This window comes from Drosophila persimilis, unplaced genomic scaffold (genome assembly GCF_003286085.1).
Source record: "Drosophila persimilis strain 14011-0111.01,24,50 unplaced genomic scaffold, DperRS2 tig00000002-arrow-pilon, whole genome shotgun sequence".
NCBI lineage: Eukaryota > Metazoa > Arthropoda > Insecta > Diptera > Drosophilidae > Drosophila > Drosophila persimilis.
Window position 1 is genome coordinate 10,588,880 of NW_020825289.1, and position 19,212 is coordinate 10,608,091.

General features: G+C 42.8%; 3 protein-coding genes across 3 annotated transcripts; 2 read left to right on the top strand and 1 right to left on the bottom strand.

Moving 5' to 3' along the window:
- Positions 1 to 316: 316 nt before the first annotated feature.
- Positions 317 to 4,287, top strand: LOC6590406. The gene is made up of 6 exons (XM_026986061.1): positions 317 to 396; positions 1,379 to 1,466; positions 1,588 to 1,701; positions 1,819 to 2,443; positions 2,534 to 3,035; positions 3,127 to 4,287. Exons 2-6 carry the CDS (start codon positions 1,427 to 1,429, stop codon positions 4,195 to 4,197), a joined length of 2,352 nt encoding a protein of 783 aa, XP_026841862.1. The 5' UTR covers positions 317 to 396; positions 1,379 to 1,426; the 3' UTR covers positions 4,198 to 4,287.
- A 1,843-nt stretch (positions 4,288 to 6,130) lies between these two features.
- LOC6590407 (E3 ubiquitin-protein ligase RBBP6) lies at positions 6,131 to 10,966 on the top strand. Its single transcript, XM_026985877.1, has 10 exons — positions 6,131 to 6,296; positions 6,356 to 6,590; positions 6,648 to 6,824; positions 6,891 to 7,036; positions 7,105 to 7,263; positions 7,319 to 7,713; positions 7,797 to 8,155; positions 8,361 to 8,510; positions 8,569 to 8,868; positions 8,940 to 10,966. The coding sequence occupies exons 1-10, from the start codon at positions 6,131 to 6,133 to the stop codon at positions 10,828 to 10,830; spliced, it is 3,978 nt and encodes a 1,325-aa protein (XP_026841678.1). The 3' UTR covers positions 10,831 to 10,966.
- Positions 10,967 to 12,570: 1,604 nt separating this feature from the next.
- On the bottom strand, positions 12,571 to 19,150 carry LOC6590408 (serine/threonine-protein kinase Genghis Khan). Its single transcript, XM_002016554.2, has 11 exons — positions 19,110 to 19,150; positions 18,246 to 18,464; positions 17,589 to 17,860; positions 14,596 to 17,529; positions 14,244 to 14,520; positions 13,757 to 14,185; positions 13,482 to 13,688; positions 13,232 to 13,417; positions 13,072 to 13,165; positions 12,817 to 13,010; positions 12,571 to 12,757 (listed from the first exon to the last, which is right to left on the bottom strand). The coding sequence occupies exons 1-11, from the start codon at positions 19,135 to 19,137 to the stop codon at positions 12,657 to 12,659; spliced, it is 4,941 nt and encodes a 1,646-aa protein (XP_002016590.2). The 5' UTR covers positions 19,138 to 19,150; the 3' UTR covers positions 12,571 to 12,656.
- Positions 19,151 to 19,212: the final 62 nt, after the last annotated feature.

Below are 19,212 nucleotides of genomic sequence, written 5' to 3' on the forward strand. Positions count from 1 at the left end.
TCATGGCTCACGAAATTTGTTCGAAACGGCACGAAACGAAACCCATGGGGCGCATTGATATGAAGAAACCAAACTGGTTTTCTCGCATCGTGAGTAACCCTAGTTCGGGCACCACAAATTAATGATGTTGACGTTCTCTTCGTGGCGCCTGCGCATGTGTGCATGCCGTGGTAACTTTGTCAGAGGTACTTTATGCTTCGTCGTGGCTTAGACAGCGGACCAAATCGCATTGGACAAATCATACTTCAAACATAAAATATATGTTAAGACATATACTCGTATTTTGTTTCTGTTGCATTGTTGCCCCCTTGTTTAATGAGTTTGTTTGAAATGTGTGTTGGACCAGTGCATATAACGAAGTGACTACATGGATATGTATTTCCAAATGCATTGAATGTATGTATGTATCCATCTATTTTATGTAGCTGCTGTGATTTGTTAGTAGAAACATAAAATACTCGTATCTATTTACAAGCTATCTATGTACTTTATATATGTATGTCCAACAATTGTGTGTGAGTGAGTTATCCAATTAAATGAAACAGTGTTTTTGCAACCAACCTGAATAATGATGTAGGCCTTTCTCTATTCAATGTTTCTCAATGACCAAATGTTTCATTGTCTCTATGTGCGCCTTGTCTTTTCTTTGTGCTTGTGTTTGTGAGTGGTTACATACTGTGGGTAACAAAAGTTTACGGGCCCGTTCAAACATTTTGGCTGGCAAATGTGTGTGCACAGACTTTTTTGACCGCTGAATGGATAAGACCCCCGCTCCACACTGACAATCTGTAGACCTTGGCGCATAATGTGGAGTATGTACAAGTGACCAAAGCAAAGCCACCTAAACAAGAATCAACCCACATCCCCTAAGCCAGCCAACAGCAGACCGAAAGCGAAAGGCAGGCACTGTAGAAATATTTTGATATTCGCGTACCAAAGAGACACCCTACTTAAAATTTGAACGATCACCTTTGCTGAGCCAATGCCACCGGATCGGTGGCGGTGCGGTCGCAAAGTTCGTCCTACTTATTTCGAGATATTATGGATCTCAATTAAGGTCTGAAAACTACATTTCTTGTGGAATCGTGAAGAGACTATCAAATGACTATTGAAAAATATACGTAGGTCACCGGAAAAGAAAGAAACCAAACTTATTAGTATTACAACGGCACATTATCCAAGAAGTTACATAAAGCCCAAAGATAATTGACTGAAGAGATAGTTAAATCACAATACTTATGTATATGTTTCAGCTCTAAGTTTGGTAATATGTATATTCCAACTTAATTATTATAATTCGAATTTTAATGAATAGTAGATTATACGAGTATCACTCATTTGCCATGTATAAATTACGAAATTTTTAATTATTTTTCAGATTGAATTTATTTTTCCCCAACTTTAAATCTGTGCACCCTTCACAAACATGTTAATTTACTTGCTTATACTTTGTGCTTTAAAAAGCGGTAAGTTTATTAAATAAATAGATGGTTTGATTTGATATTTACTCAAGTTTCAAAGTACAAACTACACATGCAACAAAATATTTAAAATTAGTTTATATTGTTATGTGTATTTCGATGCCAGCATCTTGTGGTGAAAATGAGTTACTTACTCAAACTGTTTATGGATTTTTGGACTTCACGACCACCATTGGGAATACCGTAATGGTATTTTCTCCCCAAAGCTCCCCACATTTTGGTGAGTTTTTATTATTTTCAGATAATGTTCCCTAATCAAGAGAATAAGGTCCTAAACATTGTAAACACAAACTGATTTAAATATGCCAATTAACGTTCCTTTTGTTGTATCTTTTAGAACTAAAAGCTAACAACACAAACAACATCATTAATATTATTGAAACCAAGCCAAAATTTTCGAAAAAAGAAAAGGAAAAAGAGGGAATCAAACCTACCCCTCTAATTTTGAGTCAGTCCAATGTACATCCCGAAACATTTACGTCGAACAGTGAGTCGTACAATAAAAGTATATCGAATTCCCCAATACAAACACTATTAAGCACCCCCGAATACGATCTGCTTTCGCGCCAGCCAGAGCAGTTTGCCGAAGAATCGTATCGTGTGGTTAACTTTAAGGGGAAGAATGAAGCTGAGCGGCAAAGAAATTATTTGTCTAAAAAGGAGAGTGTCCATGGTTATCAGACAAGAGTAGCTGACGGCAACGCTAGAAATGGTGTTACTTCCACAAAGGAATCTGGCCGTTTTACAAAAGTTCCTCAGTCCATATCTTTATCGAATACCGAGAAAAAGAGCAAGCCCAGGCAGACCAGAATAAATAAAACATCAACGATTCAACCAAGTAAAACTATAAAAGATTCCACATCTCAGACTCTGGTCTCTAAAAATCCACGGAAAAGTCAACAAGGCAGCCGGGATCACAGAGGATCAAGCACTAGAAAATCATCTCGCCCAAAAGGAAAAAGGTAATGATGTAATCCAATTAGTTAAAAATGAGCATCGTGTCATTAAAAGCAATGCAAATATTATTTGCCGAAATCAATTTTTCGTTCTAGGAGGCATAAATCAACGCAAAATACTAAGATATTAATCACTCCATCATCAACGGAAACTACCTCACGTCACTCATATCGCTCCAAAGTAACAAGTCTACAGGAAGAATCCGTTACAGTTCCAAGTGCTAGCACATTCAAGCTAAATAGGCGACCAGGTCGATGGCAATATAAAACCTCTGCAAAGCCCAAAGTTAATATAAGGAAGAATACCAGCTCCAACAGTCCGATTACCATTCAAAATAATGATACGACCCACGTTGATCAAAGCATACCGGAGGTTCCCATAAACGAAAATCCGGAGCAGATTCTGAAGGTCTTAAACAGTGGAAGAGATCTAGAGGCTTCTGGCTCCCAAAATGGCCCTGTGGCTAACAACAATGACAACGACGAGCAAAAATCAAAGTACTTTGTGCAAACATTAAATGTAGAGATATCGACACCGAAACCTTTTATTGACACTTACTATGAAATTGCAACAATTAAAAGCCCGTTTATATTCCAGGTAATTTCTGACATGTTTTAATTGATATTTGATATTTTTGTAAACTTCTTTAACACGTTTCCATTATCTTAATCCTGAAACCTTTTTTTAGGCGGGAGTGGTAAAAAAAACGAGATTTTTGACCGTTACATCGACTATAGAAAAAGTAATAAGGGAAGAGCACACGAAAGAATACTCTGAAGATGATGGCCCTCTGACCGAGAATATTTTGGAGTCGACAACTCAGACAGATGAAAAACCATTGGATGGAAGTATATCAACATTAAAACCTATTTATATTGAAGATGGTTCAGAGACTCCTAGCTTAGAAACAATAACTGAATCGTTTTCCATAACACAAACCAAGCTTAAAACACAGATTCTTCCTATAATTAATGAAAAAAGAAATGAAACAATCCAAGTAACATTGGTTCAAACATATGATTATACCAGCCTTATAACAGTTACGCAAACAATATCCCCATTAAGCGAAGATTTCAGTCCATCCAAGAACTTTAAAGACTTCGAAGGGAACTTAGACGAAGCTGGATCAGAGCTGAACTTGGATCTGGAGTTCGGTGATGAGGATAATACCGGAAAATTTGATGCGAAAATTAAACCGAAAAATAAAGAAGACATCAAGAGTGGAAGCAACCTAACCCTAACAAATCCATTGATACCTGAAACTATTCATTTTCCAGAGAGCCAACCACCAAACAATTTCATAACCTCAACGCGCCCAGTTGTAAAACTTGAAACAATTTGGGAGTCGCATGTAGTACCTCTAGTTAGAGGAACTGAGACCATTATGAGAACGCTCTCCAAGTCTGTTGGAGTAGTTGAGAAAACAGAATACGTTACTGATATTACTCCACTGTCCGTGCCAACATCACAATATCCATTTTCAATCAATCCTTTCTACAATCCCTTATTGCCCATGCCGCCACATCAGCAGCAGCTGATTACTTCCACTGAAATTTTGCAAACAATGGCAACAGAAACGAGCTCTAAGGTTTTGAAACTGACATTTGGTGCAAGAACAGCTTATACCACAATATTTTCAACTGCCGTTGTACCAACACAAGTTACAAAATTAATTACAGCAACCATACCTGTTCAGCACTCTGGATCTTTTCCAAACTTCTATCCACCCCCATATAATCCATTCGCATATGTTGGTTAATATTTAAATAGATGTAAGGACGAGCACCTAAACCAATACTTCGATTGCTCTAAATATAATTTTTGTTTATAACTAAGTTTGTGTATTGAAAGGCGGTGATAAAAATACAATAGATTTTATTAGATTTAATATAAACTTTGTCACAAGAAAGTGCAAATATAATTGTAAATATTTATCTTAAGTTTAGAAATAAGCTATATTCAAATTGTTTTTGATAGTTACATACGCGTAAATATGGTCGTTGTTTGGTTCAACTTCTCGGATAAAATAAATTTTTTCTACTTTTCCAATCCATGACTTTATTTATTCTCTTTCGTTTTCTCCTATCAAGGAAGAGTGTATTGGATTCTTTTTAGGTACTTGTAGTATACAGGACTCAATAGTGCGTATACACTTTAATATTAGCTCGCTAATACCGCTAAGCAAACAGTACATAAAAACGCACTGCTCACTGCTAGAGCAACAACGTATATTCGTTATTTTTTGTTTTAAGGCATGCTGAAATTATACAAGGTGTTCCTCTCCTGCAACGCGCTCTCTTTTACGGTCCTATTTTGTTCTTTTCTCTCTCGCATCAGACATGGCGTAAGTAGTGCTGAGATTCTATATTTTTATACCGTTAAATATCTTATAAAATATATGTACATATATATTCTTGATCACCCAGCGAGCTATAAACTTAGAAACACAATATAATTCACAATTATTTTTTAAATTAGTAATTCATTAATATTTTGTGGTACCAATCTTAGCAATGGGGTGAAGAAAGATCGTGTTATTAATCAACAAGCCTCAGGATTGGCTTTTCAAAGTTTTCAAAGGAAAGAAAATCCAAATCGACCTGGAGATTTATTTTACAGATTGATATTGCATCAATATGGTTGCACTAGGTGTTTATTTTGTACGCATTTATTTGGTCCCATCTGAAAATATAAACAAATTTAAATTTAATCGTCATCAGTTTCACAAATGCCCATAATAAATAATTAATACGTCAAGATAGTATGAAATCGAATCATTCCGATTCCATCGTTCTAAAAATACAACACTTTGAATGCAAACCTAACCTATAACGATAGATATCGCAGTATCGATATAATTATGTGCAATGCTGTCAAATAAATAGTGTCGAGGCAAAAATAAAATACTCCGACGTTTATTTTTGAGTTGTAAGTAATTGTGCGCGTGCCAAATATTTACCGGTAATATCTTGTAAATGACCAGTGTTTTATGGTAGATTGGCTTGAACTAATCCGTACATTCTTCGAATCACATTTAGATATCTATTTAATGTCTACATGTGGATGTAAAAGTTCGCTCACGCATTTGTATGCTTGTAGCATAAATTGAAAGTTCAGTGTTTTTTCATATGCTATATTCGTTCCATGGTGTAATAATATAGTTAATGTCATTGCGTTTATTTAGTTGTACGTATTTAGCTATACCAATGATTTTTGTGGGTAATGATTCTTCGAGTAATGTTATCGTGGTGATCCAATCAGTGCAAATAAAAGAAAATTGCTAAAAGTACAACACGTCCTTCTTATTTTTCTTCTTATACAGGGCAAACGTCTGTATGTATGTACATACATATGTATTTAGCGTCCTCTTAGCCATTTCAAATCGTTTTCACCATCGTTCTCAGAACCTATCATCGAACCGACATACCTGCTATTTGCAAATCGTCTTCTTCTTCACATTTCTGTCCGGATTTGGTGCATACATTAAATACATGCATATGTATCCACATCATGTATCAAATGTTGACCTGTACTGTAATACAACGTTCTAGTCTGAAACTTTAATTTGTAGCTCAAGCCCCCTCTGTTATATAAATGGTATACAGATGATAGCGGCTTTTTTGGGACATGCACTATATATTTATATTCTCCTAATTGAATCTTCCTATCTTAGATCATACTCACACTTGAAAATGTCAGTGCATTATAAATTCAAAAGTACACTCAATTTTGATACCATTACGTTCGATGGACTTCACATATCTGTGGGCGATCTGAAGAGGGAAATTGTACAGCAGAAGCGTCTGGGGAAAATCATAGACTTTGATCTTCAAATAACGAATGCGCAGACTAAAGAAGGTATGTTTGAAATAGTTTACAAGACAAGTTTGTTCATAAAACTCTCTATTTCCCTTTAGAATACAAGGATGATGGAGTCCTTATACCAAAAAACACTACGCTGATCATTTCCAGAATACCGTTGGCCCATCCAACGAAGAAGGGATGGGAGCCGCCAGCCGAAAATGCGGCCCCGGCTCCCTCTTCAAATAAGCAGGAGAACTTTAATATGGATCTCTCCAAAATGCAAGGCACTGAAGAGGACAAAATCCATGCGATGATGATGCAGAGTACTGTGGACTATGACCCAAAGACGTAAGAAGTAGCCCACAACTGAAAAGCCAATTTCCCTAAAATTTTTTCTTGCTTCAGGTATCATCGCATAAAGGGGCAATCTCAAGTGGGCGAAGTTCCCGCCTCGTATCGTTGCAACAAGTGCAAGAAAACAGGTCACTGGATCAAGAACTGCCCTTATACAGCTGGTAAAGATCAGTTCGAAGTGAAAAGAAATACTGGCATACCGCGCTCCTTTAGGGACAAACCAGACACGTAAGTGACAGGATTTCGTCCTCGATTCAGTAGATAAAAAATACCATATTTTCTGATTTCTTTCAGGGTAACAGAGGAAGAGGCCTCCATGTTTGTAGTGCCAGCGGAGCAGAATCAGGAAATTCCCGACGATTTAATCTGCGGCATTTGCCGGGACATTTTTGTTGATGCAGTCATGATACCCTGCTGCGGCAGTTCCTTCTGTGACGACTGTACGTACTCCTCTAGTAGTAGCTTTGATTACCTAAGCCCTAATTAATTTCCTCTACTCTACTGGCAGGCGTGCGAACATCGTTGCTGGAGTCCGAGGAGAGCGAATGCCCGGACTGCAAGGAGAAGAACTGTTCACCGGGATCACTAATACCAAATCGATTCCTCAGAAATTCTGTGAATGCTTTCAAAAACGAAACTGGATATACAATGCGTGCCGCCAAATCGGGTAAGATATTGTTAAGTGCGGAGTAAAGTAAAAAACTAAAACCATTCAAAAACAGTTCCAGTTAAAAAAGTTGAGAAACCCACTGAAGAGAAGCCGCCGGGCATTGAGGACAAACCCGTCGATGAGAAGCCGAGCATTGAAGAGAAACCCACTGTGGAGAAGCCCGTGGCGGAGAAAGAGCCCGATGAAGTGTCCATCCAAGAAAGGATTCTAAAGCATGAAGAGCCAGAGACAAATGGCAACAAGCACCCCCCCAAGGTGCCATCTACGGAACGGGACGCAGCTGCAACTACAGCCGCTGCCACAGATAGTAATGCTGATCAGTCGCAAAAGGAAAGGGAAAAGGATAAGGAAAAAGAAAAGGACAAATATGATTCGGATTATGAAGATAACATAACTATTACGATGCCCCAACCGCTGGCCGATTCAGCTTCGATTGTCTCCAGCAAGGTGAGTTGAGTGCTTACTTATTCCAAAAAAAAGATAGTTTTTTCTACTTTATTTCACTCGTTTTTTTTTTTGTTTGTCTGCAGTTGTCTCCGACGTTTGCAAGGAAACCTCCTGCTCATCACGTATCACACAGACGTGATCATAAATTGGATTACATGTCCGAGTCCGATATGAAGCGACGTCCACCAGCGCAATCGGAGTCTGGAAAGCCCCACAATGAACGGGGGGAACGGAGCCTCCTGCCCACGCCCATCTCGACACACCAAAGCTACCAGGGACACCATGTGGTGAACGAGTCCGATGAAGTGCATCGTGGGAATGTATATAAGACGCCGTATATGCAAATGCCTCGGGGTCCACCACCATTGCATATGATGGGCCACCATATACCGCCACCCTACAGCAATGGATACAATAATATGGGACAGCGGCCGCCCTTAAGGTATGTTTTCATCCTATTCCACTTGGGATCTTCAGCAGAGTGGATCTCCGAGGAGAGGCCTGCGCAGTACTACTCAAATTGTAATTTAGTTACGATCTATGCTCTATTACGTTACTACTTTAAGCTTTGGTTTATTAAAACAGCATTCATACCGACCAATCATACTTAAGCTTTTCTATTCCCAAAATAACTTCTGAATTTTCAGCTTTGTGCCGTACCAGAACCAGCCTGTGCATCCCATTCGCGCGCAGTATGGACCCACAGGCGGAGGTATGAACATGAATATGTCCCAACAGTTTCAGTCCCCAAATTTAGCCTCAATATATCAGGGCGTGGCAGCAAAAGTGGGCTCCGGGTAAGTATCTCTGTGTGGATCTTGGTTCCTTTTATTATTTGCTCATTTTCGAACATAGCCTTATTGACGACCCCCTGGAGGCCTTCAATCGCATTATGAAGGAGAAGGAGAGACAGAAATCCGAGAGATTTCGGAGCACAGATCATCACAGGTCCAGGTCACCGGATAGGCAGAGGTCGCATCGCTTCAAATCCCCCGTATACGAAAAAGAGTCACTGAGAGACCTGAATCTAAAGGATAAACGACCTAGGTCAAGGGAAAGAAAGCGCGAGTATAGCTACGAACGACATACGCGACACAATAGACCCAGTCGTCAACCCTGTGATGGATCCAAGTCGCCCATAAACAAAATTAAAAGGTAAAACCCAACTCCACACTTAATTTGTCAGAGTTTCTTTAAAGAATTCTTTATATTTTGTGTATGACCAGATCGGCGCCTCGCCGTTCCATATCCCCTAAAGCGTCTTATAAATCGGACTTCAGGGAGAAGTCATATGCCAAGCCCAGTGCTCCCAAACTTGACCCAATTGAGCCACCTCCGCCAGGGTTCGAGGGCATGCAATTGTTTGATGATGCGGCGGCTTACAAACCAAAGCACCATCTGGGCGTCAGTGGAGGGCATGCCAAGAGAGGTGCCGCCGAGGACGAGTTGCCACGCAAGCGGAAAAGGTCGCGCAGCAGAAGTAAGGAACTGAATCAAAAACATATTGACACCAGCTTCAGAAGCCTGACTCCTCCCCCAGCGAAAGTAGCCATTATCGCCCCGAGGCAATCAACTGTTGGGCCCAGCTACGACCACTGCGAAAGGTCTCCTAAGACGCCAGAAAGAGGACAGGACGAGTATTGCATGCAGCCGATACAGCGAGTGGTACATAATGCAGCCCCAGAGGCGACTGCGCCCAATCCCTTGGATGGCATGGGAAATATGGGCAAGGAGAACAAGAGCAAGAGTCCTGTTCCGTTGAAGGAGCGGAAGAAGAAGAAGAAGGACAAGGACAAGACCGAACGCAAGAAAAACAAGAAAGACAAGAAGGTCAAGAAGGAAAAGGAGAAACACGAAAGAGCCAAGAAGAGCTCGTCGATCAATCGGTCCGATTCTGATGTTAACAACATGCAAATAGAGCAGACCAGTAAGATAACCCCACCCTTACGGTCTTTGCCTGAGAGCTATGGAAAATATGAATCTGCCTCGAATTCCCCAGCCCAGAGCAAAACCAATGATATTGTTAAACCCATTAAGGCCCTGTTTGCCGTTGAGGCTCCCCATAGACATAATTTCGGTGAGGAGAGCGTCAGTGTCTCCTCCAGAAGTGGCAAACGAAGTGAGGCAGCGGCGTTGAATGCGGTCAACGTGTCCAAATGGGAGCTTGAGGAGAACAGTTTGTCCTGCAATTTCGATGATTCCTTTAAGAAGGCGGGCTCTGCCAATTCGGGAGGGGAGCACACTGAAATCACCTCGGACGTTATACGCAAGGCAGAAAACGCGATCTTTGCCAAGGCCATAAATGCCATCAGACCAGTCGAATTTCAAGTTGTAATTAATTCCAAGGGCAACAGCAAGGACCGCTCTGTGTCCATTCGAAATGATAATAAAGATCGCTCTCTCTCGCCGAAGCAGCGCCCCAGCAGCAAGTCGGTGAAGGAGCGGCTGGGCAATAAGGTGGTGCGTGATAGAAGTCGCTCGGAGGACAAGTCAAGAGCAGCCAAGAGGCGGGAGATTTCTGCTAAAACTGCACCTGATGATGACGGGTACAGGGGCAGAGCAGACGCCAATAGTGGGTCCCGCAGAGGGGACAAGCAATCGAGAGATAGGGATAGGGATAGAGCTATTTCCACAGAGAAAAGACACTCGCAACAGGTATACAAGAGAACACTGCCCGAGAGCGATAGAAATAGGCGGCAATACAAAGACGCCAAGCACGATAAGATCGGTCAAATCAATATACACGACTCAGATCGCAGAGGAGCTAGGAGCGTCAAGTCGGGCGAAGGGCGCATTGTATCTTCTGTGTCTGTGGCAGCAGCCTTGCCACCGAAGCCATGCCGCCCAGATAATCCGTTTAGACGAGCCGGCGACAGCAGTTCGAAGAGTAGTTTAGTTTTAAAATATGATAATACGATACCGAATGAGGTTTCGCATCCAGTAAGCAGCCGCTCAGCCGCCGAGAGCAGCTTTGAACAAAGGAAACAAAAGGATAAAAAACTTAAGAAACATGCGAAATATTCGTCAACAGATTCGTTGAAGAGCGAGAAGCGCAAAGATTTGAAGAGCAAACGGAAGAGCAAGATATTGAAAAAGAAGAAAAAGTCGAAAAAGTAGAGTTTAGTTTAGTCTTAAGCTAAGCTGCAACAATTATAATATAATATGATTCATTCTAATGATTTCTGTGTACAAATCAAAGATTTTTAAGTGTATGTATTCATCATGCAGACTCTAGTATACAAATAAAAACAAATACACAACAAAAATCATTAAAAAAAAAAAACACACCCAAGGATTTGTATAATATATTTCATTGTTTTATCACGATTAAATTCAAAAGGCGGCAAGCCTAAGCCGCAGCTCTGGAATAACTCCATTGATCCCTATTGGTTGCCACTCGTGTGTTTACATAGAGGATTCGATTCAGAATCTGCCTGAGTATACCTATCTTCTAAACTCGAAAGCCAGAATCTTGGAACAGCTTTTTAACACGATGATTGAGGAGTCAGGTCCACGGCTAGATAATGCTACTTGGGGTTTATTCACGCCATCTCTCATTTATACTATTGAAAAGGTTTCGGTCGTCGTCGTCATCGGCAGATATTTTATTTTGGGTCGTCGGCTAATGAGGGCATATGAAGGCAAAAATGACATGGCTAAAAATAGACAGATAGTTTCTGTACGTATATTCTTGATAAATCGCGGTCCTTCCTTGTACTTGTGCAGTGATGTCACAAACATTTTTTAGAATGCACTTGACACATTTTTGATTCTTCGTAATTCCTCTCCATAAGAAATGTAGCAAGTCTGATGCAAAGAACAACAGAGGTATTTCTATGTTATTCTCTATTCTTAAAATGTTTGAGAACATTTTTACTCCACACTTGCACACTCCACACATCTCTGCAAGTCACTTATGTATATCACCAACTCAGCATCAATTTATAAGGCGGCCATCAACCACCACGAATTTACTAAAGTTCAGCTCTTTCATCATTAAAGGATTTCAAGGTCACTTACAGACGGATTTTGTTTACACCGTTTTTAGCAAAGCATTCGACTCTGTAAACCATTCCCTTCTGCCACATAAACTTGACCCTTTAGGGTTTCCGCCCAACGTCCTGAGATGGATTTCTAGCTATCTTTGTTCCAGGTCTCAAAGAGTCCTCTTCAAAAACTTCCTCTCTTCACTAGTCAAGGTTTCTTCGGTAGTACCACAGGGCAGCCATCTAGGCCGCTCCCTCTTTACTAATGAGGGACATTTAATTTTATTCTCGCTTGCAATCCGGTCTCAATAACTTTCAGTCATGGGGTTGTGCCAGCTCGTTACAACTTAATGCCTCGAAATGTAAAGAAATGACAGTAGTAGTAGCGCCATGCGGCAGAGCGCCTCGATCGGTTGGGCGGGAGGAGAACTGCGTCTTTGCTTAGGCCGCTTGATGGTGCACAGTCATTGCACATCAACGTCCAAGCGAATTATAATATTTTCTGCACTTAAATTATTGATAAATAGCATTCCATCGAATGCCCCATAGTACATTTCCATTTTTGTTGTCTTTGCTTGGGAAAATAAAGGCTGATTTTCTTCTCAGATTCTGAAGTTTCCTTTTTGCTCATAAAGTAACCGATAAGGCGATCCTTGAGGCCCTTTCAGAGTATGGGAGGATTTAAGGCCATTTGTTACCTTTGCAAATCGAAAATATTGGGTGATGTTATTGTTTTTTCATTTACAATCATTTACAAAAATTAACTCTTGAATGCGTTTTGTTCACCAGACTATCTGTCAGCGATAAGCGTACCACGCCATAATATGGTAGGGTACTTAGTACTTCCAAAAACCGGAACCACAGAATGGGATATTCGAGAAATTAAATATGTTTATTACAAACAGCTTCCTTAAAAAATTGGTTAATTAGATAAGTAGATGTAGAGATTGACTGAAACTAATCGTTATTGCTTAAGCCGTCCATAAAAGACGATGCCATTGGACTGGGTGTTCTAGAGATTATATTATCGTTGCCATAGTCATCAGAGTTTGCATCCACTGAAAAACGCGATGCATTTAATAAAGCATTACACTTTGATAAACCTGAGAATAATCACCTTGTTCTAGAAAATTTGATTTTCTAGATGGTATGGAGCTCAGCGAATGTATGATGGGACTGCAGGCCTGGTCGGCTGTTTCGAGCGTGGTTGGTAGATCTAAGAGTCGCTGATTTTGAATGCCATCGCCTGGCCCCATGTGCGAAATGTGGTTGAAATTAGTCGGTGCCGATATCATCTTTGATCTTCGATCACTGTAAAATGATTTACTTGCGTTACTTGAAAGTTATTTAATTTATGAAATATCTAGCTTACCTTTTTACTGTTTTGTTAATCTCACGAATGGAAAATCTTCGCTTGATGTGCGCCAGTCCCTTTCGATTTCCTTCACGGTATTGCAAAAGTCCCTCTGTATGAGAAATGAAACCAAATAAAGACTCCAATGCCTACACGTCTGTGGGAAATATCCGCTTACTTGTGTGAATATTGGACAGGTAAACAATCAAAGGAGTGTCATTGACTGACGCCAACACCACATTTCCTTGATTATTTAGGGGCAGTGACTGCTTCAGGCCAATCGACTGCACCCATTCAGCGGTTTGCGTATTGAAGATATCCAAATGTGTGTCGGAGAACACCAACAAATGGCCATCACAAAAGGCTGGAAACAAACAAAGCACAGGTTGAGTCACTTTCGAGTCGGTACCTGCATCAGCAGTACTCACTTATATATGTGGGAAAAGCGGGGTACATTATTTCTCTGTCGCGGGACTTTCGGCCCTGCAGGTCCACATATATGGCCAGAGTTTGGAACACCAACAAGTACTCCCCGAAGTTTCCGCCGCTGGGGCAGAGTATTTCAATTACTCGAACAGCATCGACTCCGGAATAATTTAAAAATGCACATAGCTGGTTTTCAGGATGAACCAGAGCTGAATGACAGTATATATATGTGTTGATAAGAAAGATGCAAAGGAAAGACCGTGGGCGGTATACATACACATCGCGGTAGCTTCTCCTCTCAGGAAATAGGCGGTAAATCCACTTTGGTGCGCCACAACCAGTCGCATATCGGACAATATCTGCAGATGCTGTGCCAAGTAGCCAATTGTGAATTCACAAGTCTTCTGGTGCCTTGTGCGCGTCCTATTAATCTCGTAGACAACGATTTGTGTGTGGTTATTGGGTCGTTTCAGGGCAATTATAAACGAATAAACAATGTTGGTGAAACGGCGGATAATGCCAGTGCAAGCCGATATACAGTTCTTCGACTCGACCACCTTTATCCACTCAACATCGCTAGCCTCTAGCGCTCTGATGGGCAACAGCCGCAGGTTGCGCTGCTTCCCGCAAAGTATAACGAGAATCTGCTCCTCTTCGATGTACCACAGCTGCAGGATCTTCTTGCTCTCCCCAATACGAGCTATTTCTGCAAGAAAATACAATCATAAGTCAAGCAATTCCCATCCAGGAGGCAGTGTGCGTACCATACTGATCCAAATTGATGTAAAAGAGTCCGTCTTCAGTGCCCAGTAGGATTTGATTGGGGTATATGATGACAGAACACAATGCATTCCGAATGAGCGAGAGCGTGTTATCCAGAATCTCGTAGACCTTAAAAATAGCAGTATTTGGTAGACTGTTTCGTTTCAATATTCGATGTAGTTCACTCAGGGCAATGACCCATTTCGACTTCTCCGATTCGTTGTCGGCCAGCATCAGGGTGTTCAGCGAGAGTCCGCTTTCAATAAGCGCGGTTTTTATCTGTAATAAATGGAACACAAATAGTCACTACATCTACACACATATATGTACATAGCAGAGAGGGGCTATAATTACCTTGAAAATACATGGCACATCTTTCTTGGCCGCGTGAATGACATCGCTTTCGCGCACGCCGCCAACTGAGAACTCAGGATCGCGCATATCCAACACCTGGGAGACGCTCACACTCGGCAGGGCGCATCGGTCGGGAGATATATCGTATAGAAATAGTTTAAAGTCGCACACGACCACAAATTGACGAATCCATCCGCGCTTGATCACCCCCGACTTGGGCACCTTCACATAGCCCTCGTAGGCAGTGCCTATGCCCCGCGTGGGATCTATGCCCAGGGGCCGCTTGGTCTGGTCCATAGGAACTGGGCAGGTGGTCGGCACCTTTTGGCAGCAGATCGTGTGGCAGGCAAAGCCGCAGATTTCGCACACCACGCCCTGACGCGTCAATCCGACCATCAGAGAAGTGCAGTGATTGCATTTCGTGGGGCTGCTGAAGGTGCGCACCAGAAACTGATGGATGGCCGTGTTCGAGGGGTTGTTGGCCCCCGCCTTCTTTTGGGATTCCTTCATCAGCAGTTCGGCGTCCTCTCGCGATATATCGCTAACCGAGGCGTCCTTCATGGCTGCCAGAGAGCCATCTTTGCTCTTTCCTCCCGCATACTTTGGTTCGTAGTTGAAGAGCATGCCAGAGTTCCCTGACTGGAAGAAATTGGGTGTGCCTATGAAACTATCGCTGGAATCGTTGCCAAAACTATCCGCGGGATCAATCATTTCGCTCTTGGATATATCCCTAAAGAAGGCGCTGCTCAGGCCCTGGTGCGTGGATTTATTCAAAAACGACTCGGAATACTCCAGACCTCCCTTTTGCAGGTCGCGCAGCTCGGTTTCCTTCTTCTGAAAGTCGTGCAGAATAGAATCGTAGCGCTTTTTGTAGTCGCGCACCTCCTTCTGTATGGATATCAGGTCGGATCGGGTCTGGCTCAGCTCCTCGGATATGATGGCCTTGGCCTGGATCTCCCTCTGCAGAGCGCTCTGCAGGTTGAGCAGCTCCATCTTGTCCAGCTTCTGGGAGCGCCTGTTCCGCCAGTTCTTGTTGTCCACCCCATTGTTGTTGAACGTGCCGACATGCTTCAGATACTCGAGCTCCTCTGTCATTTTCGTGGCGAGGGCCTGCAGGTAGCCGCGAGCGTCCTTTTCGTCGGATACCCATTGTATGATTTCCGCCATTTGCCGCTCCCACTGGTTGATGGCCTCCCGCTTCATGCTCAGCTCTTTGAAGATCTCGTCGTCTTCGGCCTGCAGGTCCTTCAGATTCTTCGCCTTGAGATTCACTTCCGAGCTCAATCTTTGCTTCTCCTCGAACCACGAGGATTTCTCCAGATCGTGCTGTTTCTTCAGTTCCAGGAGCGCATCGTCCGAGTCCGTAATCGATTCCAGCTGCGTGTACTTCAGCCTGTCTTGCGTCTGATGCAGCTCTTTGGAGAGCTCAAGGTTCGAGCTCTCAATCTCGCCCAGCTGCTCTCGCAGCGTTTCCATCTCCAGATTGTGTCGCGTCTGCTGATGGTTGAGCTTCTCCGAGTACTGCAACTCCAGTCTTTCGATTTCGTACGACGACATTTCCGAGGAAATGCTCATCGGTAGAGTCGTCTCCACACTGGAGTTGCACTTGCGCAGCTCCAGCTGCAGCTGTCTGCAGCACTCTTCGGCGTGCTCCCGCAGCTTTTTCTCCTTGGAGGCTTCGATGACCGCATCCTCGATGTGCAGTTCCAGCTCCCTGCGCGTCTTGTCCGACTTGCGCAGCTCGTTGCGCAGGCTGTCGTTCTTCTGCATGGCCCCATCCAGCTCCTCCTCCTTGTCCCTCACTTGTCGGGAGAGCTTCTGCTTTTGATTGCGCAGCTCCGAGAGCTTCTCCGTGACCTCCGAGTACTCCATCATGGCCACATTACGCTGCGAAACGGCGTCCTGCAGCTCCGACTCTTGCGTCTTCAGCCGCTCGAAAATCTCTGTGTGTTGCTTCGTCAACTCGATCTTCTCCTGCTTGAAGGCCGCAATCTGCTCTGTCAACGCCTTAAGCTGAGCCTTCTCCTGCACGGAGTCGACCGACGCCTCCGAGTTATTGCTCGGCAGATTGCTGGACTGCTGCAGGCTGCACGAAGTATTGTCTTCCTCGAAGCCAGAACTCTGACTAATCTTAGTGTCGCCAGGGGAGCTGGTATTCAGCGAAAAGGTGAAGCCAATGAAAGGCAAATGGAAGCCAGAGAAGGCCGGATTTGCTGATGGAGGCATCGAATCGGTCAGTCGCACGTCGTTGTCGTCGACATCGAAGTTGGAGGTGTCTGTGGGACTCGACACCTCCGGCACGTAGGGCGCCAGGCCGCAGCGTATGTTTTTCCAGTCGATACCCACAAACCAGGGATGATCCATAAAGTCCTGGATGCCGTTCTGGCCCAGCCGGTTCTCCGGTATGCAGATCAGTTTGCACAGCAAATCCTGCGACATTTCCGACACCTTGTAGTTGAGGGTCTCCTGTGTGGGCAGATTGAAGCAGTTCTGGTGATTCATGATCTTGCCATATGTCTCGACCAGACTTTCGGCGTAGAACGGAGTCTCCCCGTACAGCATTTCGTACATGCACACGCCGAGGGACCACCAATCGCACTCGGTGCCATAGCGGCCCTTGCCGTCCTCCATGGCTCGCAGAATCTCGGGCGATATATAGTCGGGCGTGCCCACGGCCACGTTCGACTGAACGGTGCCATCCTTGTCCAGTCTCAGGCACGAGCCAAAGTCCGCCAGCCGCACATGCCCCCGCTTGTCCAACAGCACATTATCCGGCTTGATATCCCGATGAACATACTTAATCTGATGAATACTGTGGATGGCTAGAATCATTTCGGTGATGTAGAACTTGGCCATGTCTTCGGGCAGCTTGTCCTCGAATTTACTCAACAGCGTCAGCAGGTCTCCCCCGCAGTAATAGTCCATTACAAGATACTGAAATCAGAAAAGAGTTAGGATCAGCAAAGCCAGTGAATTGCATTCTGTATTCTCACCAGATTAATATTGTCCTGGAAGGCGTAGTGCAGGTTTGTGATCCACTGCCGATCGCCAAAGACCAGCACGTCCCGCTCTTCGCGAAAACATGCCGTCTCGGCACGCTTCAGCATCTCCCACTTGTTCAGTATCTTCATGGCATACACCTTTTCTGTGGATATCATCTGGACCACGCACACCTCTCCAAAGGCACCACGCCCGATGATTTTCAATATTTCAAAATCATCTCGACCTAGTCGCAGTTTTCGCACCACATGAACGAAAGGTTTGGCTGCAAAAGACAATCAAAGAAAAGGGGGCAGATAGCATTATGAACGGTTCTCCTCCAATGTTTTAACAGATAAAACAAAACCAAAACCAATTCAAATTAGCAATCATCTCATTCGGTGTACCTTCTAAGAAGCACAGAAACATAACCGAGACATAACTTTTTGGTAATACCCATTTAAATGAAAGCTTTACGATATAATGATAGTGGTAGCATTGCAAATGATTTCAGTAAACATACAAAGCGTAAGGGACTTTGGAAAATCTTCTTTCTGTCTATCAAAAATAGTATTACATTACCTTCTGGCAGGGGGGTATAAAAATATCCGGAAATCAAAAAGTGTATATCTGTGTTCCATGCAAATATGTTAATAGTATTAAGTATTTACATAGTTTAAGAAAATCCGATACTCCTTTCTCTCTGCGTAAGGATGAATTGCTGCATTCGTCGTAGAGCACGATGAAGGTGTCGAGCAGATAGTCCAAGGAGAACTGATGCCCCTCCGTGTCCTCGCCAAAGTCGGATGCCCATTTGTGATCGACTGTTGCATCGCTTAGAATATATTTTAGAAATTTGAGCCTTTTCTTGCAGCTTCCTGTGGTTATATCTGGAAGGCATACCAAAAGGGATAATTAAATCATTTTATCATCTCCCAAGGCCCCCAAAAAAACGCCGCACCCAATCCGTCACAAGTAACATGAATGGGCTTTAACGGGTGGTGTCGACGAGACAGAAGAGTTTTACAAACGAAATATAGGTATAGTTGGAGGTAGGAAGGGGCTGCTTTGACCCAAAATGTGATTACGTTGGTTATTCAAACATACAGACAACTTGAGCTGTCCATTCATGGCACGGCACCTATTAGCCAAGCAACGGTTAAACTATTTCCTTGTGATAGGAACTCACTATTTGCGTATTAAAGGTAAATTATTTACATAAAACTCTCGACAGTTCAATCGGACTGTTTCGATTTTTCAAATGCGTATGCGGGAAACTAAACTACATTTAGGGTGCTCCGACCCCCCGTGCAGGAATATGAAATATAAGTATACACATATTGAGGCATGTGTATATATTCATGCGTTTGTTTGTTCCGTCCCTCTCCACCGTGCAGATATAAATAAATAATTGTTTATATGAATATGTATGTGTGTGTATGACAAGTCTGCAAAAACACAAACGCGTCAGCATCCACATACAAACCCAAATTCATTTAACACAATCTCACGTGTCGCGAATTTTAAAATATTACCACTAAATTCGGAAGTTTCGTATTCCATTTTAATGAGGCTTATATTTAGACATTTTCTCCCAACAAAAGTGTAAAAAGCCGAACAGACTGTCTAGTTATGAAT

Excerpts from the sequence above, each read along its gene's own strand:
- LOC6590407 (XM_026985877.1), top strand. The coding sequence starts at position 6,131 with ATGTCAGTGCATTATAAATTCAAAAGTACACTCAATTTTGATACCATT. Across the intron at positions 7,264-7,318 it reads AATGCGTGCCGCCAAATCGG|TTCCAGTTAAAAAAGTTGAG; the intron begins GTAAGATATTGT and ends ATTCAAAAACAG. Across the intron at positions 8,511-8,568 it reads GCAGCAAAAGTGGGCTCCGG|CCTTATTGACGACCCCCTGG; the intron begins GTAAGTATCTCT and ends TTTCGAACATAG.
- LOC6590408 (XM_002016554.2), bottom strand. The coding sequence starts at position 19,137 with ATGGAATACGAAACTTCCGAATTTAGTG. Across the intron at positions 17,861-18,245 it reads ATCGGATTTTCTTAAACTAT|CCAAACCTTTCGTTCATGTG; the intron begins GTAAATACTTAA and ends TGTCTTTTGCAG. Across the intron at positions 14,521-14,595 it reads ATGTGCCATGTATTTTCAAG|ATAAAAACCGCGCTTATTGA; the intron begins GTAATTATAGCC and ends CATTTATTACAG.
- LOC6590406 (XM_026986061.1), top strand. The coding sequence starts at position 1,427 with ATGTTAATTTACTTGCTTATACTTTGTGCTTTAAAAAGCG. Across the intron at positions 1,467-1,587 it reads ACTTTGTGCTTTAAAAAGCG|CATCTTGTGGTGAAAATGAG; the intron begins GTAAGTTTATTA and ends TTTCGATGCCAG. Across the intron at positions 3,036-3,126 it reads AAAGCCCGTTTATATTCCAG|GCGGGAGTGGTAAAAAAAAC; the intron begins GTAATTTCTGAC and ends ACCTTTTTTTAG.